This window comes from Malurus melanocephalus, unplaced genomic scaffold (assembly GCF_030028575.1).
Source record: "Malurus melanocephalus ecotype Western Australia unplaced genomic scaffold, MMel_1.1 scaffold_130, whole genome shotgun sequence".
NCBI classification, from domain to species: Eukaryota; Metazoa; Chordata; class Aves; order Passeriformes; family Maluridae; genus Malurus; species Malurus melanocephalus.
In genome coordinates, this window is record NW_026623362.1 from 167719 (window position 1) to 194141 (window position 26423).

Below are 26423 nucleotides of genomic sequence, written 5' to 3' on the forward strand. Positions count from 1 at the left end.
GTAGAATCAGTATCTGAGAAAACACATATGTACACACACTTTTTAGGGAAGCAAGTGTAACCAGCAGTATCAGCATTCTGAATTAATGAACCCCACCTTCATTACTTTTAGTTTTTTAAGCCCTGGAGTTCTCTGGCCATTTATAGAATTCACTGCTAGTGAAAACAAATACAKTGGTTTCCCTGGTGCTCAACTCTAACAGAATTTAGTCTAAATAGCAAAATCCTTTTACAACCTTACCTGTACATTACAATATAAACATTATTTTTATGCAAAAATAAAATAACTCACCAGAGAGATTTTACACCAGTCAATATGGAACTGAGTACGAAATTTTTTATCACAGGTTATTACAGGCTCCATTTCTTGACTGCACCTCAGCTGATTTTGTGGGTTTTCCACTTCCCGTAAACACGAAGAGAAAGGAACATCTGCCCCAACCATCACATACACACTGCAGAAAGAGATGAGTGACAGCGAGCACAATGTCTCACAAATCCCCCCAAAGGACAATGATGTACTCTTCCAAACATTAGTAATATACACAGTGACATTCAGCTGTTATTTAAATACTGAAATTACTTTTTAAAATTATTTTCCTTCATAGTATACTTTTCTCTCTCTAAGCATACAAGTAACAGACTAAAATCAAAAGGATTTTTCTAGTTGCTTATTAYAACATATTCTGGTTTGCTTCCTAATGTAAATGTTTCTTTACCATCAGTGTAAGGTATCAATTTCTAAGAAGTCAGAGAGCTCCAAGTGTGGCTTCCTCATGATAAGTAAATCACTACTATTTTTGAAAACTGCATTAAAATAGTATAATTTTTTTTTACGGAAATCTTTAGTCTTACCCATTACAGTATTTTTAAAGAGTTTCTTCCCATGTTTTCAAATGAAATTCTCAACTAGTTAGTTCTAAACTTAATACTGACATGRACATCCCAAATCCCCAGCTTCTAAAAGATTCTATACTGCAGTTGTGCACTGCTAACAAAAATTGTTTCAGAATACTGAAAGCTGAAGGTGAACTTAATACTTGATTTAGCATTACCATACATAAAATAAAAGCTACTACACCAATTGCATTATTCATTGTCATATTTAGTTATATGGAACACTGCTGTAAAAYACAGTAATATTGTAACATTACCTGCACCAGGAATGCACCAATGGATTCTAAACAGAATTAGGTCCTGCTTGCCAYTTGTTACAGTAGGCATTATCTAAGTAAGTATCTGAAGTGTAGCTACTTTTATTAAGTGACTCTGCTATTACAGAAGTCACTTTCCTTCTTTAAATATGCTCCAAAACCCAGAGACATAAAAGGGCTCTGAAAGAACAGTAATTTCTGCACACATCTTGTATTTTGAACTTTCATRCCTTTTTTAGATATTATTTGACACCAAAATATCTAAAATTATCTAAAAAAAACTAGGTATCTTTATTTTTGCCAGGGAAAAGCATTATCAGAACAATATCTGAAAAAAAAACCCTGAGAAAAATCCATATCTGAAAAAAAAAATAGTTTCAAAGTACAGTATTTCAGAGCAAAAGTTATGGTTACAAATCACAACTGGAAATAGTCATTCGTGCAGTTTACACTCAGTGTACACTCTGTTTACACTCTGTACTCAGTTTACACTCTGAGCTCCCCAGACACGACTTTCAGAAGAAAGTCCACAATGCTCTTGGATCACATCCACTTCCTTAGTAAGAGTACAGCTAAAAATTACACTTGTTACATGCTAACTGCTCTCAGAAATTGAAGTGTCTCTGCAATCTATGCTCTATGATAACTTGCTTCAAAATTTTGAGTCTCATGAATTGGGAACCATTAAAAACTCAAAAAGCATGCCAAATGACTGCTCAGAAGTAAAAATGGATTATAACATCAATATTTAGGAACTGTGCCCTGTTGCAATGGCATTGAACACAATAAACCCATATTCTAACTGTGGCTCAGAATTGAGTAAACTTTTCATATCTAATTCCAAACTATAAAAGAGTAATTGCAAAGTTTCCAGAAACCTTGAAAAAAATATTAGGCTTTTCAGTAAAAAAAAAAAAAAAAAAAAAAAAAAAAAAAAAAGAGTGAGGCAAAAACATCATACTGACACATGCTTACCCCTCTTTCATGTCATTAATAGGAAGTGGAACTCTCCCTCCCCTGTCAAGGGCTGAAGTAATGTTAATGGCATTCAAGCGTTCTGGCTGCCATACATTTTTCACTGCTCCAAGGAAATCACCAAGAACTTCACTTGCTAACATTTCTTCTACATTCATATTCCTTATGAAGAATTCTGCTTGATATGGTAAAGGAAAATCTACTTGTGATGAAAAAGAAAGAGTGTTGCATTAAACAAAGGTTCCATAAATCCTAGCAYAAATCCCCAAAATATCTGGAGTAACAATTAATGTAATACTATTTTAAGACTGATACACCTTTCCAAAAATACTGTGTTTAAATTAGCTTATTTAGAATCTAATGTGATTATGTTTAATTCAATAGTTACTATCATTAGCTGCTACTTGAGCTGAAAACCTTCAGTTATTCATAAAACAATTGGGAGAAGAAGAAGCAGACTAGAGGAAAAGAGTCTCAGCTGGTAAAACTTCATTAAACAGATATAATTACATTCATGCTAATTTGGGCATCAAAACTGATTTGCCACAACAATGGATCCCAATCCTAATGTAAATAGGTAAATGTGATAAAAAGAAATAATTTTAAGGTCCAAATGTCCATATATGTGTTGTTTTCTAATTCTGCCTACACAACTGCTCTTTGCATAAGGCAGAATTAAGAAAACTAAATATGCAGAAAGAAAGTGAAATCCTTCATGCAATACCCATTTGAATAGACAGGGGAAATTTCAAATTAAAACCAAATAAGCAGACATTTTTTCACTCACATCAGTGAGTGAAGAAAAACAGTGCTCAATGACAGAAATCATCTAGATTAAAAACCAAAATGACTTAAAGCAGGAAAAGTTCTCTTACTTCTCCCCTGAGCCCCTGCATTTGGCTTGAGTGCCAGACAGCTGTTTTACAGTATTTATCTTCCAAAGCAGGAGCCCRTAAGATGGTTTTGCTTACTCAGTTCAAAACACAACCAGCTACATTCTGTACACACCTTCTGCTGACATTATATTAATGATCAAATTGTGTCTTGCTGTTTCAAAGGTACGCCTGTTATATGCAGTGATCTAGAGTGAAAAAGAAAGGATTACAAAACAATGCAAAAATGGAAATTATATAAATGAAGTATCAGTTAAATTASAAATTAAAAATWCTTAGCAGCTTTTAAATGCTTTGCYTCCTTGAACATTTGAACATTSATTCACTRATWAAAAATAAAATTTGAAARGTAATGTCAATTTATTTAATGCWRCACTACCTTCAAGTCAGGATATYGGMATTTTYTTGACCAGCCTACAGCCAAATACARTATCAAAAKGATATATGKGAAAATAATATATTTTGGTCCTGATAGAAGTGTTCTGCCATACATGTGTATTCTTCTGTTATCTTTAAGAACCACCATAAAGAAAGAGTGGTTTCTCCATTTCCCTGCACCCCCTCCATCAATACTGTAAAACCTAAATTCAATGATAATTCCTAAGGAACCTAACTACATGGAGAGGTTTTTTAAAGGAAGAAGTGTTGGGATGCCAGGARTTCTCATCTTTGGGACTGGTGTTTAGTTTTATGCTCTAGCCCCAGTGAAGTCTCACTCCACGAATGGATTCAAAACAATGCTCCAACACAAGTAGCTTTTTAAAAAAATCCCAGAATCTAACTGGAGGGGAAGTGAAAATTATGAAGTAGATGCAATATTCTTGACTCTTACTCACCGTCATGAATAACATATGCAAGGATACAAATCCAAAACTTTAAATATCTAGGATACCTGAAATGCATGCAAGTGGTCCCTTCTCAGTGGTGACTGTACTCCAAAGTTGCACTAAGACTTAAGTGCTCATTCGTAAGAAATACAGAATGAGGCTGGATATGAGGCTGGATATCAAATAATCATGTATTACTTCCTCTACTTTTTTCTTTCCTGAAAGGTGCTCAATCTTTGATGAAACAAACTGAAAAGACTAATTTTTTTTCTAATTTTAGACTTCAATTCACTCATTGCAGGAACGAAGGAGAGGCAGAGGAGTGAAAATAGTGACAAGAAGTATGTTGCTTCTCAGAAAACAAAGCTACAAAACACTGTGACACTGACTATTAAATAAATAAAAGCAATGGATGTTGCACCTCTTTTAAAGGATTTGAATGAAAAGGAAAAATGCTGTGTAGTATCTACTGCAGTTTTAWGTGGAGAGTGAAAAACTTAGGAGACGCAATCCGATCTTGTTTAACATTTTAATTTCATTATAAAATTAACAGGAAATAAATTTGAGATTTCTCCAGACCGAATTCTGTTTTCAAAGGGTTGTTTCAACAGCAGTTGAAGCATTAATACCCGGAAAATCAAATCCCCTGGTTGCACAAGCTCTCTACCAGGGGCAGGGCAGTATTCACTGTGAGCCTGCACTCCAGCAGTAGGAGCTGCCCAAACACCACCCCAAAAAATAGCAGATTGCCTCTGTCCTGAATATTAATTCAAACACAAATATCTTTGCACAGCTTCCAAAGGAGCTTGAGCTCAAGAACATTACCTRCCCTACTGCAGTGCCATGCATAATGCTAGGCTCTTCTAATCATGAGGTCTCCTGCAATTAACTGACCTACCCATGGCATCCCCTCAGGAATTATTAACATAATGGAAGTTGTATTGAGGCCAAGAATATGAGATCACTCCTCTCAGAGGGCACTAGGAAGAGGATCAAATGCCATCTGCCCTCTTCACATACCACAAAATTAATTTAAAAGCCACATCTAAGACTGGAAATGCAATCAATTAATTTGTATGCTAGGCAAGATTTACTTCAAATATAGCTTGGGGTCGTGCTTWGAATGGAGGTCTCGATATAGATCCTAGAATCTAAAAACACATGCCATTTAAACCTGGCAATTCTAAATAATGGTTTCCTCTACATGAAACTAAGGCAAAGTTTGCAAGAACTTCTGCATATGATCAATTTTCAGATGTTATTAGTCCTGCTGAAATCAAAACAGAATCATGTATACAAAATAAAGCATGGRTGAAATTATCTGCAGTATAACTTAACATTCGCAGATACCATTCTTGAGGAAGAAAAACTCTATCAAATACAATTTAGGAAAAAAAAATACTCAGCAAGTGTTTAAGACAAATACACTGCTGAAACAGCAAAATAGCTGGAGAGAATTAATGTGCAGATTTCTTAACACTGTGAACCACAGTGTCTGATTTAGTCTGTGTCTATGAAATACATGGTAGAAAATATTGTCCCTTTTCCCTTTAAATTGCTGCTCAATGAATAATTAGTGCTTTTAAACATTTGAATAGCTAACTCTCAAAAATACAGTTTTGTCCTTGTTACATTCATAAGAACTAAAGTCACAAAACTACTAACTAAAATAAAACCCATCAATAAACATGAATAATGAACAAGGGGATATTTGATGAAAAATAATCGAAAAAAAAACCCCAACTAATCAAACCAAATGAAACAAAACCAAACAAACCAACAAACAAAAAACAAAAACAAACAAACAAACAAAAAAATCCCACAACTGTTTATTGACTGAACACTCTTATCCAGTGGGGAGAAGTCTGACCCATATTTAGATTGAATGTTACAAGGTTCTGAATTCAGTTATTCTTCAAGTATAGTTGTTTAGAAAGTTTTTTTGTCCGTATTTTGAATAAAACTTCAATACAGTCATAGTTTACTGAAATGAAATGTCCCAAAGGCAAAAGCGAAAAGGGATTGCATGCACCTTAACTAGTTATTGCTACTTATTAGTTGTACCTTTTAAGTAAAACATGAACAATCTGGCTTTGTCTCACAGGAGGAGAAAACGGTACCTATGAGAAAATGTTAATGTCACCAGTGGGTATCCATGCCTTATACTCTTTTTTTTAATATTGTAATTAACTTTTCAAAAATAAGGGGGAACTTGTTGACAGTTCTGAACCTTACACTCTGAACCAAAATACATCTTTTTGAACTTTTGAAAGAAAATACCTCAATGACGGTTGGCTTGCCCACATTTTCTACAGTTGGTGAGCCATACAGCACTCCATCACTGTATGGTGTCCTTTGTATATAGCGTAGCCATCCAGGTCTGTCAGGGTAACCCATTAAATTGGTATTAAATGTTATAGGATCATTACTTATTTCACCTAGATAAGAAAAATTAGATTAGAATATTTATAAGAAAATGTTATATGCTTTAATTTTTCAACTAAGAAGTCTTATTCTGCTTTCTTTTGTTTTCTGAACCTTGCTAAAAAGAAAAAAAAAAAGACCCAATTAAYATTTGCTAACCTTTACCCTATCAAAATAAGTGAACTATTACTTAGCACTTACAGGTATTAAGAAATTCATACTTGGAAAGTGTAACCAACAGCAGGGATAATGTACTGGTACCTCCTAAAGTCTTGGCTAACTGAGTGCTCATCTTCAGTAASTAGTGGGTCTGATTTTTAGAGCTCAGTTCCACTTCAAATTGAAGCATCTAACCTCCTTACAGACAAAAGCAAAAAGGTTCCAGTCCTTTAATTCCCCCTCCCAACTTGCTTTTATTTATGTTTTCAATGATGGATGCAGGTACTCAGTGTACTGTAAAGAGTGGCTGTGTAATCAATAATGCCTGAAAGCTYCTGTTAGCATTAGACATACACATGCAGGTCTTTGGCACCATCAGCCAGGCAGTCATTTACTTTCCTTTACAGAACAAATTAATTCAAAAAAAGGAACAGACATTCCCATGAAATGRGTCCACCGATGGCAACTAAATACAGTGGTGCAGCTGAAATCTGTAAAAGCCCTCATGTCAAATCAGTTCTTCTGGTTCTTAYTGATACTCTTACAAATGTCTGGATTTGACTTCAGTTTATTTTAGCTTTTGTAAATTAAGTAATGCCTGAACACTACCAAACCCTCATCACCAAGAGAGTGTTCAGCTGAGGCACAGAACTTAATCTAAATCCATTCTGAGCCTGCAAAGACACCTCTACCCTGCGCTCCAATTCAGCTTTGAGACGGCTTTGAGTATTGTGGGACAAGTGATGAAAGAACAGACAGGCTGGCACAGAAGGCAGAAACTGAGCCCAGTRAAGAATGAACAGCTCTCATCTCCAGAGAGGGACAAAGAAACTGAGACATGTTGCCCAAGGGTAACTTGTGTAAATGTGTACCTGAAGACATCTGGTTGAGTAAAATGAATCAGAACCAGACCAAATCAGTACTTGGGTGTAACACTGCTTCCCTCACAATTCTCTCAGAAATTACTACATCCTAGTAATCAAATTTATTGCATTCAAAATCACAGAATTCAGAACCACAGAATATTCTGAGTTGGAAGAGACCCACAAGCAGCATGGAGTCCCAACTTTTAAGTGAATGGCCTGTACAGAGCTTGAAACCACAACTTGGCATGATTAGCACCCTGCTCTAACCAAATTCCCACAAATGATTTGGAGTAATTCTGAAAGCCACCTGTGAGACATTCTGGTTTGTCCTTCCTTTGTCAAGGTAGACCATGATAATGRTCCAGCTCAGCAGACAAAAATGAAAGAACCACAACAAAATCTGGGCTCACAGTGAATTTCTGATATAATCACAATTGTCTATGGAACAGCAATTTCAACAGGATCYGAAAACAGATTCCTATTGCCTCTGAATCACACAAATGCAAGAGGCTGCACTGAAAGGCTATCCATTAGCAAAATTTTAAGTTCCTTCCACCTATGTGCCAAAACTGGGAGACAACCGGGACAAGGCAAACTTCACTCTGTAAGTCACACGACACAACATAAATGAAGACCCAGGTATCCATTTTTCAAAGAGAAGAAATTTTAAAAACATTATGGTTTATTCACATTTACTCAAAATTTAGCCAATGCTAACAGAAGCTTATTCATTCTTTAAAGTGAGTCTTAGTGATAGCACTCTCAAATCAATTCAGAAGTTTATTAATTAAACAGACTTTGATTATGTGTGCATTGCACCGAGGTTTTTCCTATTCTTACAGGAAAATAGTCATATAAGTTTGATATATTTATTCCTTTTTATTGTTGATAAGCACATGTGGCTGAATGCTCTCCCTTTCTCTTCCCACCCCTACCAGACTGCTTACACGTATTCTAACCCATCGTGAGCATCTTTTAGCTTTAATGTATGTCAAAACCATACTTAGGAAATCACAGTTCCTTCCCTAAAACCAAACTGCTTACTAACATTAAATATAGGAAGAAGGCTGCAGCCAAAGGAATAGTTTTTTAAATGAAAGAAAACAGTATTATAAAGCCTCACATTTAATTTAATCTTACATTTTGTATCACGTTTACTATATGCTTTCAAATTGCTCCTTAATATAGCCTGATACATGCTATGTCTGAAACAGTGATCAGATAAACAGCATTTTTAACAGATGTAATTACTAAACTTCCACAATTGCATATTTAGTGCAAAAGTGAAGGAATACTTATGAGACATATGTTATTTCACCTTCCCAAATTAAGTACATTTTTTCACAATACACAATTATATACATCTTTTCACAAATTATCACRAACTAGAATATTTTAAAAGTGTAGRACTACACATYTTTTTCATTTGAAGATATTTCAATAGAAACTAAAACCTATCSTGTTTATCTTAAATGTTGAACCACAAGGTATGCTAAATAAATAATAAATAAAATACTTTTATTCTATTTGTATATAATATGGAAGATCTTAGCATCTCATACCAGGCTTTGGGTAAGGAGGAAATTCCCCCTTAAAGTACTCTCTCTCCAAAACATGAACAAACAGAACTCCAGCAGAAGGGTATACATTCCGATCAGAGTGCACCTTAGACAGAATTGTGTACACTGAAAAGCAGAAGGAGAGATAAGAGACAGAAAAAAGGCAAAAATGAGACATGCTCTAGGTAACTTCATGCATTTCAACAGCAATGCAGGCATCTGGGAGAAGGAAAGCAACAMATATTAGACACCTGTTAATAACATTTTTTAAAAAGTTACATAGATTTAAGAACAGAAAACAGAGCAAACCCTCTCTTTGCCCAACAGGATCCCTTTCAAGACTGCAATAAACAAAACTGCCTATGTTAAGATTTCGAAAGTTGAATAAGCTCTTTATTTTTATTGCAATTAAAAAATGAGGAAGGCTATTGTAATTTTATAGTTGGTTTATTTGTAATATTAAGTTAATAAAAATACATTACATGAATTACACAATCATGTTTTCCTGGTTTCCTGGTATTTTACATAAAAAGTAACAGAGGAATACAGAAGAACGTTACCAATYGACAGCTCTTAGTCCTTACTGAACAGAAATTGCAGGTTTTTCACTTGTGCAGAAAAGGACACAGCAATTCACTTCAGCTGAGTTTTATGAGTTCTAAAAGCTAAGCTGAGATCACCAGGCTCAGATAAAATACATCTCAAACTTTAGTTAGAGAGCTCTTTACTGAAGATGTTGTGCTTGTCTTGAAGGATAAAACAAAAGGACACGGGTATGTATAGGCCAGTCACATGAAACTGATTCCAAACAAAAAAAAATGAAGCCATGTTTTACGGGACTAAGAATTAAAAACCTAAAGGAAATTTAATCCAGAACAATCAGCATATGTAAAAGGAATAAGCTATCTTTTATTTAATACAAAATTAATTGACAAGGCCTGTCTTTTTTCGGTATAACATTTGACACAGAACTACATACATATTTTAATGACTTAGAAGAATAAAGATATCATTACAATGAATTAGATGGATAAGAAACCACTTCATCAACAAGTTTCAAAATGTAAGCATAAACAAAGAATACTGATTTAACAAGTGTTTCTCATGGCATCTTTGTAAGACTGATTGTAGCTTATATTCCRAATTTTAAATCTATGCCCTGAAAGAATTGGTCATTGCTAACAGATTCCATCACTGAGATGAGATTACAAAAGCAGTAAATAAGGATGGTAAGTCACAGATAACCCTACACAGCTACTGGCCTTGCCTGCCAATCTGAAAAAGGTTTATGAGAAATCACATCTCCAAACAAAAAYTATACACCATACAGCATGAAGGTGTTGTCACTGGGAAGAGGGACTCCGAAAGACAGTTCAGAGTCATTGTAACAAACTCATAAGAATGAACTTGTAGGTCCTAGCAGGGATAATTTCAACACTTAGATCAATAAGCAGGACACATTTGAAATGTGGATAAAGCTCATGGAATTTCTTCATCCTGCTGTAATTTTTAAATCCTGGTATAATTTSCTCCAGCCTTATAATTACACCAACTTTCTTACTTGAGATCTGCTTAAAAAAGCAMCACTAATTAGGTATTAATCACAGGCATTCCAGCCCTCGAACCACGTACTCTGAGTGGAATCTCTCTCACCTAATTTTAGATGCCTACAGAAACAACATCCACCASTGAGTTTGTCAGGCTCCTTTTATAGTCAGTGGAGAAGAAACAGATGCTTCTAGGGCTTGATTTATTTGATAGCTCCTGTAAAATGAGATGAATCATGTCCTAGATTCCAGGCCACACTGACTAGATCTCCATGTACAGCAGAAGCAGCTCAGATGATTGCAAACATCTGTAATACAGATCTCCACATTTAGTTACATGTTTCCCACTTTCAACCTTTGTATTGCAGAATGTATAGRCTCAAGCTCTGGATATACTATTGATCACATTCTACAGCATTTGCTTTTTCCCATATTTGAAAACCACTTTTAACACAATACTGAATGGAGCACCCTTTTAATAATTTTATCTTAGTGACAAAATTAAAATGGTCCTGAAATTTGAATTGTTACAATTCTGTGTGGTTAATAAACCAATTACTATAATTTTCATGATGTCCATTTAAGTACAGTACCATAGCTCTTTGATTTATTTACTTAAAATTAGTAAATGATTATCCAAAAAACTTCTGCACTCAACKCTATGAATGAGCTGTAAACAGCACAAAAAAATTAATTAATTCCCTTTAAAATATTTTCAAGAAAAGCTGAGAAAGTATACTAATATTAATAGAAGAGCTGGCATAAATCGGTGGCAGCTGCAAATGTAACAAGTACCTAGAAAMGTCCATTTTTCCATTTCTGATGCTTTCCTCTACTATCAAAATCTACTTCAAACAAGAAAAACAGTGAAAAAGCAATCTGCATTTTTTTTTTCTCCATAAGAAATAGTTTTACAAATAAAGAAGCACAATAGAATTAGCARGAAAAAAAAAAAAGTAACATTTTGCCTGCTACAGGAAGCCTATTACCACCACTAAATGCCTGCTCATTCCTAGCAATGAGACATTCTCTGCTGCTGAAATAAGTATGCCAGTAAGGATTTGATGCAGACATACAACACTGACCTGGGTGGAAGTCTAGAAACATCTCCCAGAAGGAAAAAAACCTAGAAATACTTTTATCTTGCAATGACAAATACATCATAATGACACAAGTATAGAGAGTAAGAACTCAAAAGTTCTTGCACCCTTTGGCAGAGAAGCCCTCCTTGTTTTCCTGCATAAAGTTTCTTCAAATTCAGAAGGAAAATGATGAGACTTCAGCCCACTACAGCTATCACTAGCTTTTCAATAATGAAACAAGTGAAATGCTACCTTCTTCACAAGCTTTTAAAACCCATGATCATTTTAGTAAGACTGAGACTGGAGATGAATGTGTAATCATCATCTTAGGTGATCTAGGGATGAAATTGAATAGCCTTAACAAATAGATTCTAATCCAACACAGCAGACTGCCAACTGTGAACTACCTTGGCAAATTCCCTGTAGTAGATAAAAATCTCAGGGACTGTGAAAAGCTTCTGTAAAGCTAATCATGGGAAAACAAAAATCTTCATTACATAGGAATACATTAGATCCCTGCTACGATCAGCTACCTCAACAGCACTGCTCTCCTCTTTCTTGTTTCCAGATTGCTTGGAGGGCTTTCTGTAAATCYCAAGATCTCCTTGTAGGTCTTGAACATGAGCACAGCAAGGAATTCRGACAGGATTTTATCAACCTGCACCCCAGAGCCTATTATCAGAAACAGAAGACCYCCATCTCCAGAAATTTCAAAGATTCACCATGTTGCTTGCAGCCTGTATGTTGATGATCACCAGAAAAGAATTCATGTGGAAGGGTTTTTTTTTTGGAAATTTCAATTGGTTCTCTACCCACTGATATTCAGCAGATGAAGCATAATCCCAGAAATAACTTGATCTGGAGGCAAATCCAGATTGCCTGCCTAGATGAGCAATCAGTGCAAACCTTTTTCTCAGCCAGTTGCACTAGCTACAAAATTTTATGTGTACCTGCATAAATGACAGTAAAATAGTCTTTTTACATTTTTGTTTGAGAAGATATTTTTAAATTGYTACRAACAAGTTATTGTATTAAAGAAACKGCAGAGGTACCTTCAAGCAACCAGCCATTGTAAGAAAATGTGCAGTATTAGCTATAAACACAGCCATTATTTCAAGCAAAGCTATAGTAACAGGAAAATCAGGGAAGACTAACAAGAACACGCAGGTAGGTCTGTGAATGTTTGAAGATTGAAGAAACATAAAGTTTTCCAAATTACTTACCTGAAAATAGGACCCTATTCTTGAAACAAGACATGATTGGAAAAGCAAGAGTAATATTAAAAGCAGGTTTGCTTGAATCAACATGGGATGTAAATCCACAACCTAAACTCACCGTTCTTCTGAACAGCCTTTATTCTGCTGATAATATAACTGTGGGCTCGCTTAGTCGTCCAGTTAACASTTCCATTATAGCCATCAGCAGAGCTTAGTAAAAAAGCTTTTCAGAATAAAACAAATGCAAAATAAATTAGTCAGATCAACAGACTTCCACAAATAATCTGATCAAATGGGATCAGATGCCWTCTACACCATCTTTTGTTTTTAGTTAGAATTTAGAAACTACAGGTTAAAAATATAAGAGGTGTTTGGTTTGAATATATAAACTCATAATAATCTTTCTGACAGTCACCTTTTTGACACCTGTTTTCCACATAAGCTAAGTTCACACTAAATGCTTATACCTCTGAAGACACTTYTGCTGACATAACTGTACTGATAACAAAGATGAAGAAGGGCATTCTCTAATAAATGTATTTGAACTGGCAAAACTTCACATACAGGTAAAAACATATATAAAGTAGCTTTCACTGGAATAATATATTATGGTCAAAGTAAGAAAAGTAATACAACCAAGCTTTGCTTTTATAATGATGCTTATATAAAGATGAATGGGGCTGATTGCCTTGCAGGCATAACCAATAATCAATTTTGACAAAAATAAATATTAAAAATGGCTGTCTACATCCCACACAACTGGAACACAGMCTGAAATCAGCTGGATACATGCAGCTGAAGGTGGAATGAGGTGAGGAGTAAATGATTACTGGAGACAGAAAGCAGCTGTGGAGCTGACAGAAAGACTCCATTTCACTGGCAGCAGAAGTGCCTGAGAAAGCTCCCTCCTCATTTCCCACTTTTTGTTCCTAYTCTTCTGTGATGAATAATAAGTATATCAGCTGTTTGCACAGTTATATGCCAACTGAAAGTGAAGAGGGAAGGAACTGCAGTCAGATGCTAAGAAAGGGAAAGTGACCATAATAATTATGTATTTTTATTTTAAAAAATTTTGAGAGTSAGAACTCATGTCAAACCCGGGATCAAAGATGTTTTTGGATTAGCATCTTACTGTCCTTGTAAAAACAACAATAACAGAAACATCAAGTAGCAGTACTTGTGTACAGATACACCAGTTTGCAGGAAGAAATGAACAYTTTTTGGCAACCATGCAAAGTACCTGAAAGAAGCTTAAAACATCTGTGGAAATTTCTGRCCTGTTACACCAGGCAGCTATCAAATATTGGACATTCTCCAAAGAGAATTCAGGAGGTCAAACAGATCTGGCTTAAGCAGTAATGAAGATACACCACACKCAATCTACACATGTAAGAGTAATATTTATTAATGATAATTTACAGGAAACCTCTAAAACTGAATTGAGGATGAAGTGCAATAAAAAATTGCCGTTTTCATTTTCAATATTTCTTAAATGTAATAATTTAATTAATGTAATAATTACCATACCAGCATAATAACATTTCTAAATTATAAATTTCTGTTAAGTTTCTTTAGACTTTCAATACATACGAAGGATCTAATTTAACAAAATGGTATTATCTACATCCACTGGTTTATCTAGGTCTTGCAGAATGGACAGCTTTTTCCCTGCTGAACTGATCTGCATATATTGCAAGTCTTAATATAATACCATCCTAGGGATTATGAAATTCAGCACTGCATAGGACTTTTAGTGTCAATTTTAGTAGTTCTTTGAACAYCCAAGAAATTCCTTAAAAGGTCAGATAAAGTTGTTCCATTATTTCAATGGGATGAGCTGGGCAATCAGAGGCTTGTGAGCTACAAGCCAGCACCAATACCAGTATCAGACAAAACAAAAAACAAGATTAGAATACTGAATTATTAAATAGAGAATAGTATTAGAGTTATCACASTTCTTGTCAAAATTATTACACTTATGGCAGTCCTTATTTAATCCTTATTAAGGATTTAATGCATTTTTAGACACTTTTGGTGTACCCACACGTTTTTCCTGATAAAGACAGCAATAATGACATTATCCTTAGCAATATAGCTAATCATACTTTTGATTGAGAAAGTAGATAAAAAATTATTTTAGCATATTTGAATGCAAATTAAAAAAAAAAAGACAAAAAAAAGTTCTATAACATGTTTTTCAACGTAAGTGATCAGTAAGAATTTTTTATTTGGGTTCCAAGTTGTGCTGCGTCTAGCAGTGCAGATTGAAGAAGTTACCTGTCCACCCTTCTGTGCTGTGCTGCATTTCACAGGGGCACTGGAAAAGCAACGASTATGCCTGTTTTCACATCCTAAAGTTTACAGTGTGATGTTTTCATATAYACCACCATCAATTTGATTTCAAATKACACRTGTGAGAAGCAAGAAAATAGGGCTACTAAAAAGCTAATTTATTATATGAGATTTCTAGTGGGTCTCCCAAAGTTCTGGCACTAGCTTTATGCAGCTGGGGAGGAGGGGAAGAAACAGGACAGAGAGAGAGATGGGGAGGGAGATAAAGAATGATTTGTATGTATAAAATATAATGATAGAATCTGCAGGTAAAAACAAAGGCTCAGAGACTGACAAACAATAGAGATAATAGAACAGCCTGCATTGTCTGGTAAAAAAGTGATCAGTGATATGCCGTTCAATGAAATATAACTGCACCCCAGGAACAAAGGCAGCAGCATGCCAAACACACTGCAAGCACACAAGTCGGGGATGCTCAGCTTGGCTAACTGCCTAGAGATGAAAGTCAGGTTGAACAGAGCTTTCAGCAGAACACTGGCTACAATAGCTGACGTGTAAACAGCAACATCAAGGAGGAACAGGCAGACTTTATTTTYGTACTTGACGCAGATATGATCACTGTTCAAATGCTCTGTCTAGCAGAGCCTTCAAGAAGCACACTGRCAACACAATGAAGGCTCCAGCAAGATCTGAATATGATTAAAGGATGACAAAAGAGACCTTATACTACAGAATGKAGGGATTCAAACTATGCATTTTATCAAAGAGACAGTTTAGAATTAATTTAATCAGCCTTGTACTCACAGTGAAAAAATGTTAAGTGTCAGACTCTTCAGTTTGTTACATGTGTTGCCACAGTTGCTGGAGAACACACCACTGCCTCTATCAGCAGGAGCAACTCATAATTCTGTGCCTGGTACTCAAACATGCCCAGGTGAAATATTAGYTTTTTCTTCTTTACAGCAATTACATTTTCCTTTAATTATTCCTCAATTATAATTGTGTTGGTTTATAAATAAAAATTATATTTATATTAATTCATACTTCCCCCCCCCCCTTTTTATTTGCATAATATTTAACAACTGAATATTAAACAGATTTCACAACAATTTCACACTCACAACAATTTCTGACCTCCTAACATTCAGAAAAGGATCTGAATTCTCATGGACCAACCTCACCTTCCCTATTCCTTTACTGCACTCTGACCTCAACACAGTATCCTGCACCTTTACCCATCTTATTCCTTCTTTCAAGTAGGATCTCAAGCCCATCTCTCCCACCATWAAAGCAGCACACAGCTCCAGCTCTCAAAAGCCAGCACTGCCTCTCTCTCCKACACCTCCACCTTCCCCTGGGACCTGACATAAACATGTGCTTGTTACTTTGATGCCACAGCTCAGGACCTCGGGCCTGCTTACACTGCCCCTTACTCTCTTAGGGCACAACCCAGCTCCAAAAAGCTACCCTTACACTCTTCTACTGGATATCCCATCTGGCTAAGTCCTCCTTCCTGCATTCTGAGCTGGAAGCACAGATCCATACACGGAACATTCTTCTGAAGGGCTGCCGAGAACAGAGCCAAACAGTTAGAAACTGACACCACACCACGAGCTGAAACAAAACATCTGTGAAGAGAGAAACATCTGCACCAAGGTGCTTGGCCCAAAGCTGAAATCAGAGCCTGTGGCCAGGCAGTTACTGAGGGTCCACTGGTGTCCGCACTGGATACTTGCCCAGTTGGTCACATCACCCACTGAAGGAGGCAGAAGTTGCAGCATCCACATATTCTCCCTTCTCTTCCAACTTCCATGCAATGTTCTCTTACCTGCTATGTAATACATGGCAGAAATTTACTATGAATTAAAGCGTATTCTCTCAGTGGAAATTCACRTTGAGACTGGATATTTTCTAACCTTCTTCAACAACATCTACTACATAAGAAAGAGGAATTAATTTGTGTTAGTTCTCCATTGTGGATTGCTCAGGTCCCTCTACATTCCACTTATTCAAACTGTTTAAAAGTCCAAACARAAATGTTTCTCAGCTCTATTCTTATTTATCTTTCTTTAGTAGGCAACGATTTTCCATCTGTTCCTGTGCTATCCACTGATTACTGTAACATCTGAACATTTCTCCTAAATCATTCAAGAAAAGTAACCGAATAAAGCATTTGTGAGTCTCATTGTTAAACTTCAGCATTTGCTTTCATGGGAATGCTATAAATTATCTACTGGGAGAACAAAACCTTCATGATTTATTAATAGCAGTATTTACCCACCACCATTCTCCCCCCTACTGCAGGCCTGACAAGAGAACCAAATTAGGYTATCATTTCCAGGAAGGTGAGGAAAACATTGTCTGTTCCTGTGGTTCCAGCTCAAGACCCAAGGGGTATGACCATGTCACCCTGTAAGCCTGCTATTCCAGGTCATCTTTTGATACGGATTAACAGAGTATCCCTAAAATTGCATTCCAAATTTCTGAGGTGGCAATTGTTCTGAAAGACTAAGGAATTCAGGAAAGTAATTGAGAYCAAGATGCTAAGATTTCTGTCTGCTAAGTAGGTTGTTCTTTCTAACTTCTCATTTTCATGGCATGGACTGTCACTAAAATAACCTACATTTAAAAGACACTTTGGTTGTTTGTGTTGCAAYTGYAACAACATTTAGACAGAGACCATGTTCACATAAACCRTATTTTCAWTCACTACATAATGAGCATCAAAACYATGCYATTAAAAAAGCAATGTATCATTTCAACTTTTGTAACATGTTTGTGTTAATTGCGACAGGATTATACCTATCCGTGAATACTGAAACCCATGCCTTCAGCTCTCAATCCGTAGCGCCCTACTTCACATTGAAAACACTTACTTTAGTAAGACTCTCACATAAAAACTCAGGTTAGAGCACATCTTAGTTCTGATACGTCTTGACACTAGTTATTTCAAAAGCAGTTTAGTTGATTTGGAGGGAAATTAATATTTGAATTCTCTGGTTTCTTGTCTCTTCTGTGCCTTTCAAATTCCTATGGAAGTAATCAAACCTAGCCACTCCCTCCTCTCCTCTAGAAGTCTGACAAGGAAGGTAATCATCACCAATAGTGACTGTTGTAATTTTATCACTATCTATTCGGGAGAAGTTCAAAAGCTCTTCAGATACTAGAAAAAGAGATACTCTTGTCTCAGTTTTAAATTATTTTTTTCTTAGCTTGATTGGAAATAATTTGTCTTCTAAAGAAAGGATTTTACTTTGGTGATGCAATTCCTGAAGTACTTTAATAAACTTCTGACCAGATCTAAAAACATTAAGGAGCAAAAATAAGCCTCTCTGCACACTGAACAGTTACATCTCCTGTTATAAAGCTAACTTCTTATTGTCTGGCTTTAGGACCTCTAAGACGTCTTCATGCAAGCTGAGCTGCCTATAAATAATGYGTTTCTGTAATGAAAAGCATATTAATGGAATGGCTACCTTTCCCCTCCTGTAATTACTTACTCAAGTAAGTACCTATTGATGGTAGATTTTATGTATCGACCTGGCTCAGATTAGTACAGGCAGCATCTTTATAGGCAGACAGACATTCAGAGGCTCTCTGAAGGAAACCTGCTTCCTTTGCCCTCATGGTTGCACCCACAAAAGATAAAAGGGTAGGTGTGCTGTGGTGTCGGTGTGAAAACACCAGACCATCTGTGAAATGTTCTGCCTCCTTGTGCAGGGTGCGGCTGAGCAGKGGAGTGCTGCCAACAGCACTTCTGCTGTCAACAGCAGGACAAGTGCAGGGATCTGGTTCAGCCTCCTGAATCCCCGCCCCAGCCAGTGATTTCACAGCTGTTTCAAACCCGCATGTTTGCAGCCCTGCTGAAAGGAGGTATTCCCAGCACATTCTTCATCACCTAACACGCATCCRTGGAAATGATCCCATACCAGTCCTGGTCACTACATACATTTCAGTGAACTATTTTTGTGGGTGGACTAGTTTTCAGCTGAATTACCCAATCCACAGTATCACTGTACAAATTATTTATCAACAAGGGAAGCAGTAAATAATCCCGAGCTGTGCAAGGGCTGGAGAATGCATTCTGGCAGCAGTGCAGCTTTATGACAAATTAATGTGGCCACATAGCCACAGCTTACAAAGTGAGAACTAATGAGCTTCTTCCCCATTTTGACCCCTTTACAGGGAATGGGGAATATGACTCCAGYGCTCTRYAACACCCYATTCCTGGGATAAAACAGGGRTCCCAGGGACAACATGGGTACTGAYAACTAACTCTTGAAGTGCAGAAATACAAGGCAAAACCACCGGCCACAGTCACTCCAACAATGTTTTGATAACTACTCTCTTTRCAGGTACTGAACATGGGGCAATTCATTGCTGTGCCAAACCARTGACAGACATCTCTACTAGTGTAATTGGGCAAACTTCTAGGAAGTCTGTTATTATGAAGCTAGAGTCAAAGAACAGCTAACTAGTTTGTATTAGAAATGCTTAATTCTAAATGTCACTTCTCACAACAAAGACCCATGTTTTCCCAGCCATGGAGGATCATCAGCTTGCGTTTGAGTCAGTATCTTCCATTTGTGTACTATACTAGACCCCTAGCAGAAACTGTTAAGTTTTCTGAAATCATTCTTACACCCTATAAATTGTTAATTCTCTTGAAATCCCTGGATTTTGAAATAATGTTTTGCCACAAGGAAGATAGGAAGGAGTGAGAGGGGTACAACCCTTCTGACAGCAGCTATCYTCCAAAAAAGCCTTTTTTCATACATTTTTAAGAAATGCAAAAAGCATAATCAACTTTCTTCTGTAGATCAAGTGCTACAACAGAAATGGAAAAAASTAATCTGTATTAGTTGAGGAGCACTAAAAGAAATCTATTTATAAATMCCATGCTACTTCTCATGTGCCATTTTGTCTGTAAGAAGTATTTTGCCTTGTTAAGTAACAGTGTAATACTGTAGGGTCTGCTTAAGATCAGGATCCAAAAGAATAGATTTTCATGCTGGGCTATGGCTCTTCTTGGAGCCAGCAGACAAAGTTGGAAGTTCCTTACTTAAAGAGAATGGAGAACTCACGTGAGCTCCTGAGTTTCATTCAGATGGAACATACCAAAAATCTCAACCTTGACAAAGAGTAAATTTTATATAGATATCTCTTAAAAGAATATAACTGAACACCTTCATGCCTTCTTATTTACATCAGTTTCAAACCAAGCATTCTTCTGTTTTAACTAATGAAATCTAACTTAACCAGCCTCAGAAAGGTCTAAGTGGAAAAGTAATCACTAAAAAACCTTAAGACCTCTTCCCTTACCATGTAGCCAGGAAGGAACTTGTGGATTAAGCTCACAAGTCACCTTCTAGAAGGTCATGTTAGTTGACCTTTTTAAAATACATTATTTCAGCTKATATTGAAAGCTTATTCTAAAGTGTCCTAGTTCTTGGTTGGCTGCTATCCCACAACTAGTCGTGGAGGGGGATGCAGAAGAGGCAGGAAAAATTTCCACTTAAGGGGAAGCAGTGTTTTGCATTTAACAAATGCGAAGTTTTATCCTCACATTGAACAACTTCACACTTAAGTTCTTACTACTTCTTTAATATATCCAGTGCTTCATGTCAATTCTGCTGCCAAMAGCCTAGGACAAGTATGGCCGCAAGTAAAAGAAGTATTAGAAGCGTACTAGATACTATTCAAGAAGATAGAGAGCAGACTGCTTACAGATGACACATCACTGACCTCTCAGAACTYAAAATAACCTAAACAGATTTTTTGCTGTTAACTTGCTCTTTGGTGTAACAAGTCTCACCAAGGCAGTCTTGTGGCTGGGCTGCTATCAAGTGTTATCTGTCTGATGTACTTCACTGTGCAGAAYCTTGTGGGTGTGAAACCTGCCTACTGCATGAAAGCTATTATTTTCAYGCTGTTGGGACCAGGATAGAAAGTTTTTCTAATTTCTTAATTCTGGCACAGTCGGATTAAGCGGTCAAGATGGGAAATAAGGGAGAAGAGGGGCAACGCAAAAGAGATCCTCGTACTCAAAACAGCAATCTCCCCCGTCAGGCACGAGGTCGAGGGAGCGGAGGAGAGCAGCGGGCCCGGCCGAGTCCCCGGGAGCGGAGCCTCCCGCACGATCCAGCGGCTCTGAGCCAGGCCCGGCTCCCGCGCCCTGCCAGCAATCCCGCCCCGGCCTCACCCGCCCTCCCCGGGCTCCCTCAGCCCGGGGCTCCGCCGTGCCGGGAGGGGCTGCGGCGCTGTGGGGATGGGGTGCGCAGGCCGCCATCCCCGCGCCGCCTGTGGAGCGTCCTCCGGGGGCCGCGGCTCGGGGGGATGCTGGGACAGCCCGGCCCCCGCACTGACAASGGRCACGGAGCAGCGGGGACGGGGCGCKCAGCGAGCCGCAGCCGGAGGGCGAGGCGGGGGCGGTGCCGCCRGGAGGGGACGCGAAGCTCGGGCAGAGGGGGCACCCCGGCGCAGGCCGGCCGCTGCTGACGGGGCCCGCGCCCGCTCGCCGCGGGGAGACGCGCCGTGACCTACCTGTCAGCAGGAGCGTGGTGAGGGCGCTGTGCGGCCACGGCCCCGCCGCGCAGCACCGCATCGCTCCCCGCTCCTCCGCCTGCTGCTGCCGACACCACCACCGCCGCCGCATGCTCCGCGCCGCCAAGTACCGCTACTCCTGCCGCTGCCACCGCCGCCTCGCCCCGCGGCGGCCGCAGCATCCTCCCCTTCCCGCCCCGCTCCTCCCCGCCCCGCCCCGGCGGCCGTCTCCAGGCAGCGCGGCCGGGAAATGCCGGGCATGCCGGGAGGAGCCTCTGGCCGCCATAGTGGGGCGGGCGCGGGGAGCGGCGCTTCGCGGTGCGGGCTCCGAGGGAAGCGGGGTCTGAGGGACGCGGTTCCCCTGAGGGCAGAGCGGCTGTGGCCCCTGTGGCTGTGGCAGCTGCTCCGCTCTGCCCCGCGGTGCCGATGTGGCGGGACGGAGCCGTGGTGCTCCGGGTGGAGGGGGCGAGACAGGGCTGGGGTGCCTCGCCCAGCCCAGCCTAGTCCTGTGCCCTCCCTTGGAACCGGGGCAGGGGAGGGCGGCTTACCAAACCTCGCAGGCTTGTCTGGAGCACGAGTGTGCTGTGCCCTTGCAACAGTAGCTTTCTGAACACCTTACCCCATCTTACTGGAGAGGGTCCAGCCGAAAGTCACGGAGGTGATTACAGGAGGAGAGATTGCCAAGGTGGGCTTCTTTRGTCTGGAGAAGACTGAGRRGATCTCATTARTGCATKTCAAATATCTCTGGGGCRGGTGCCAAGAGGGTTGTGCYAGGCTCTTTTCAGTATCACCCAGCGAGAGGATGAGAAGCAATGGACAAGAAACAGTTTTACCTCGACATGAGGAAGAACWYTACATTGAGGGCRGCAGAGCACTGGAACAGGCRGCACAGACAGGTTATGGACCCTCYCTCTCTGGAGATGTTCAAAGCCACCTGGACACGTTCCTGTGTAGCCTGCTGTAGGTGACCCTGTCTTGGCAAGGAAGTTGGACTAGATGATCTCCAGATCTCTTTTCTCACACTAGCAGTTTGGTGACTCTGTGACACCAGCAGCAGGGCAGGACAGGACACCTTGCAGGCTTGCCTGGTGCACACAGGTGTGATGTGCTCTTGGAAGAAAAGAACGTGAAAAGCCCTTGCAACAGCAGTTTTCTGAACAACTCTCCCTATTTTAAACGTATATCCCTACTCCACACCAAGGTGGTTTTGTTTTTCTCAGCAGTCAGCAGCTCCTGCAGCTGGTGAAGTTGTGAGTGGGGTGTCTGAAGGGATTGGTCAGGCTCCCAGCTCCAGGCTCCTCTGTGCATCACCTTTTTGGAAAATATACCAGTTTAAAAAAATTGATATTACTTTTGTCAGGGGGTTTGTTTGCCTTTGCCCTGGGAAAATGAATTTTAAGTTTCTTTCCAGGGCATTGTTCCACCAGGTGAGGTCTGATGAACTTAAAATCAAAACAGACTGGAAGCAAAACAAAAGATAAGGACCCTCAACGGCCACTGAAGGAGTATCAGTTCCAAACCTCACCCTTGGCATGGTCTGAGACACCTGGTCTGGGAACAGAGAGAGATAAGGAGGAGGACCTGATTAACATGGGAGGCAAAGAAATCCAAGAAATCCGTATCCAATAGAAAACCACATACCAAGAACTATGCAACTTGGAACCAATGAACATTGAACCAATGAATTTCTATGGCTTTTGACTGTATAAAGTTTGGGGGAAATCTAGTAAATGTCATGTGTCAGGGAAAGATGTTCTCTGCATACCTGGGCTATATGTGGATGAAATTATTTCTGTTGCACATCCTGACCAGAAATAAAGTAATACCTTGATTCTCTAACACTAAAATGTTGGAGGGTTTTGTTTTTCACACAGTTTTGGTGACAGCCTTGCATCCAGTTTACTAYGTCAGGTTGCTGTCTCTCTTCTACTATCTGTTGTGCTTTCTGGGCTCATTATTGGTTTCTTACTGTCATTTAATGTCTGTGGCATAGCCCAAAAGCTMAGGCAATCTTTGCAGAGCTGTGAAAGSAAATCTCCCTGTGGAAGATGGAASAATATTGTCAAATKWATTTCTTGGCAATGGTGATGTATTTTGAGAGTAGGTGTATGTATATGCCATGTAGAAGCACTTAAGACACAGTGCTATGTAAATACTGTTTTCTGTCAGGGAGCTACTCTCTCTCAGCTTTCTGAACAATACATGTAGAGTAGTCCCTGTAATGGAACTACATATTCCACAAGTAAAGCCCTRTCTCAAAAAATAGATCAGTTTTTACTTTTCTCATTCTGTTGGATTGTCATGTTTGGTGTTTGAAAATTGCAGTAAGTCTTCCATTGCACATTATTACCCTTCATTTTGCATACAGAATTTTAATTTCTCATGAAATTTCATAAGCATTTCCACTCTAGCAAGCCAAACATATTTGCAAAAAAGTAGTAATAATTGTATGCTTTTGAGATTTGGAAGAAAGAAATTTMATCTGTCTTACTCAAATTGTATTTACCTTATTGAACTCGTTATAAGCAGGGAGAAAAAAGACAACTATAGAAGACTTTACCCTATCCAGCTKTAGTCYTGTTACAGCACTAAATTTCCATTMATCCATCTCATGWAGGGGAACTTTACRTAGTGAGAGGCTCTTCACTATAAATATTCTGCCTGACATTAAGATGCAAAATACTCTGGTGTTTTAGTCAGCCAGCTCATTATCCCAGATRAAGGACCTTTTTCTTCTCATTCCAYKGAGACTTTCAGAATATATTTAATTTTTAATTTGACTACGAAGGTATTTTAGAGCAGAAATCACACTCCTTCYCTTACCTGTGCCTAGAAGTACTCTTCCCTTTTGTGGCACTTTGTAATTTTGAGTAGACCTACTTCCTCTCTGAAGTTAATGTGATTTTTTTGCTCATTCCCATATGTAAGTATATAAAGCCATACAGGTGCAGCTGTGCCATAAGAATATTGGATAACCAGCTCACTGTGTGATGGTAATGTTTAGACTAACAAGTGAGAAAACTTTCCAACAATAATATTTATGCTAGTGAAGTGTCTGATTTTTGTAAACATCTGTACTGTCATCAGTCATTATTAATTACCATTTTCTTTCCAAGTATTCCATGTTGAGTTGCTATACTATAAAACAGTCAATATTTTTTTTAATGTAATAGCAGCAGTGTGGCAGTGATCAGTGCTTTGCCACTTCTGCATAGAAAGAAGGCTCCACTTGTCTAAAACACGTGTGAGAGGTTCTGCCTGAGAAGAAAAGGTTGTATGGCATGGACATGTAAAGAAGTGCCATAAAAGCCTGCCTTGTCCCACTGCTTCCTTCATGGCAGCACTTGTGTTTGGGTGGGTATCTGTGTCTTTATTGTTAATTATATCGTGAGGCTGGGATTCCAAAGCACACATCACTGACCCAGCCCTGCAAGACAGACTCACCAGAGAAACTTTGGCTAAAGCAGTTCACTTGAGAATTCTATCCCTTACATTCCTAAAATGTAGTGGTATGGAAACAACAACTTGTTTAAATCAACCACCAGTGACTTGATATTGGCTAGAAATACTCCCTCTGTAAATACTTCCTTCTCCTATATTCTAATTTAACAAACTGYCTTGAAATTAATTGAAAGGGAGCAATGATGAGACATTTTTACAGAAATAGTTCTGGATTGCATATTTATTGTATTTACTTTAGCAAGGAGAGCAAGGAGCTGGTTTCTAACACTACAATAGTTTTTAGCTAAAACTTTATAATTCCAGAGTATAAAGGCCTCATTTTTTAGGGATGCAAAAATGTCAATTACTGTTTCCCCATGCATTCTGTGGACTTCAAAAATTTATTTTGTTGTTCAGACTCATTAGGCAGTGGATGCAGAAGGAATACAACCTAATCCATTTGCCTTTCTCTTTTAGAGCATAGGTGCTTCCAGCTTTATCTATATAGGTGCTCAGTGCTTGTAAGTGTTTGGTGTTTCTGGAGATCAGCCCATCTAAACTAAAGAAGGAAGAGTAGTCTTTTCTTTTCCTTGCTTTTTTTTAGGCACTCTTGTGAGAAAAATATTTTTATATTGTTGTATACCTTTCAGTAAAGTTAGCAACCAGTATACCATGTCATTGTGTAAGACGTAAACAGAGCAACTGCAATTCTTGTTCCAGTTTGCAAGTCCTGAGGAGTTTATCATACCACCTTTCATTGCATTCCAAGGATTCTTACTTCTTTTGTACCTCTGCCTTTCTAATRTTTGCTGGAAGGCTTTTGGCATGTTAATATAGTCATTTGTCACTGCAGTACACAATTTGTTTTTATGCAGTGTTTAAATGTTTTACATGCAGCAGTGMTACAGACTATTATATACAACACAAAGTTCTTAAAGAATTAGGGGGCTAAGAATTTTGGTTTTGTGTGAACTGCACCCAACAGATGCTTATTCTAACAAAGCACATTATTCAAAAATAACTTCCAGAGCAGAACAGAAATAAATTTTATGAGCTGTGGTTTTAGCTGATTTAGCCCATGTATTTTATCTTTTACTGGAATTTCAAAGTGTAAAGATCAAATTATATAATGTAGTAGTTATCTCCAGAATTTGGCATGTATTTTGGAAAATACCATGTGTTCAGAGAAAGAACGTTATATATATCCAAATATAGGAGTGATAAACAGGAACAAATTTTTAAAAAATAACTTGGAAGAAAAAAGAAGTGCACTGTGAGTTTAAACAGCCCACAGGCGACTTCAGAGTTCTGAACCAGCACTTGTATAGCCAGCAGTCCTGTGTGAGAGTGACTTCGACCTTATTTTAGAGGTTATAGCTTCACATGTCTGTGTTGTTCTTGTGGCTTTTAAAACACGCTCTACTGCACCTGAAATAGTGGTTCTT

At 38.5% G+C, this 26423-nt stretch overlaps 1 protein-coding gene across 5 annotated transcripts in view; it reads right to left on the reverse strand.

Annotated features, from left to right (window-relative positions):
• SGCE (sarcoglycan epsilon) overlaps nt 1-21719 on the reverse strand; it is a 33625-nt gene extending 11906 nt beyond the window's left edge. For 2 of the 5 annotated variants that reach the window (XM_057370658.1, XM_057370657.1), the window contains exons 1-7: nt 21538-21719; nt 12821-12925; nt 8860-8982; nt 6129-6286; nt 3137-3209; nt 2129-2327; nt 292-454 (exon numbers count right to left, since the gene is read on the reverse strand). In XM_057370658.1, coding sequence (XP_057226641.1) covers nt 292-454; nt 2129-2327; nt 3137-3209; nt 6129-6286; nt 8860-8982; nt 12821-12925; nt 21538-21649 — 933 coding nt within the window. In that variant the 5' untranslated portion in view covers nt 21650-21719. The remainder of the gene's footprint in view (nt 1-291; nt 455-2128; nt 2328-3136; nt 3210-6128; nt 6287-8859; nt 8983-12820; nt 12926-21537) is intronic. The other 3 variants (XM_057370656.1, XM_057370654.1, XM_057370655.1) reach the window with 2 other exon arrangements.
• Nucleotides 21720-26423: the final 4704 nt, after the last annotated feature.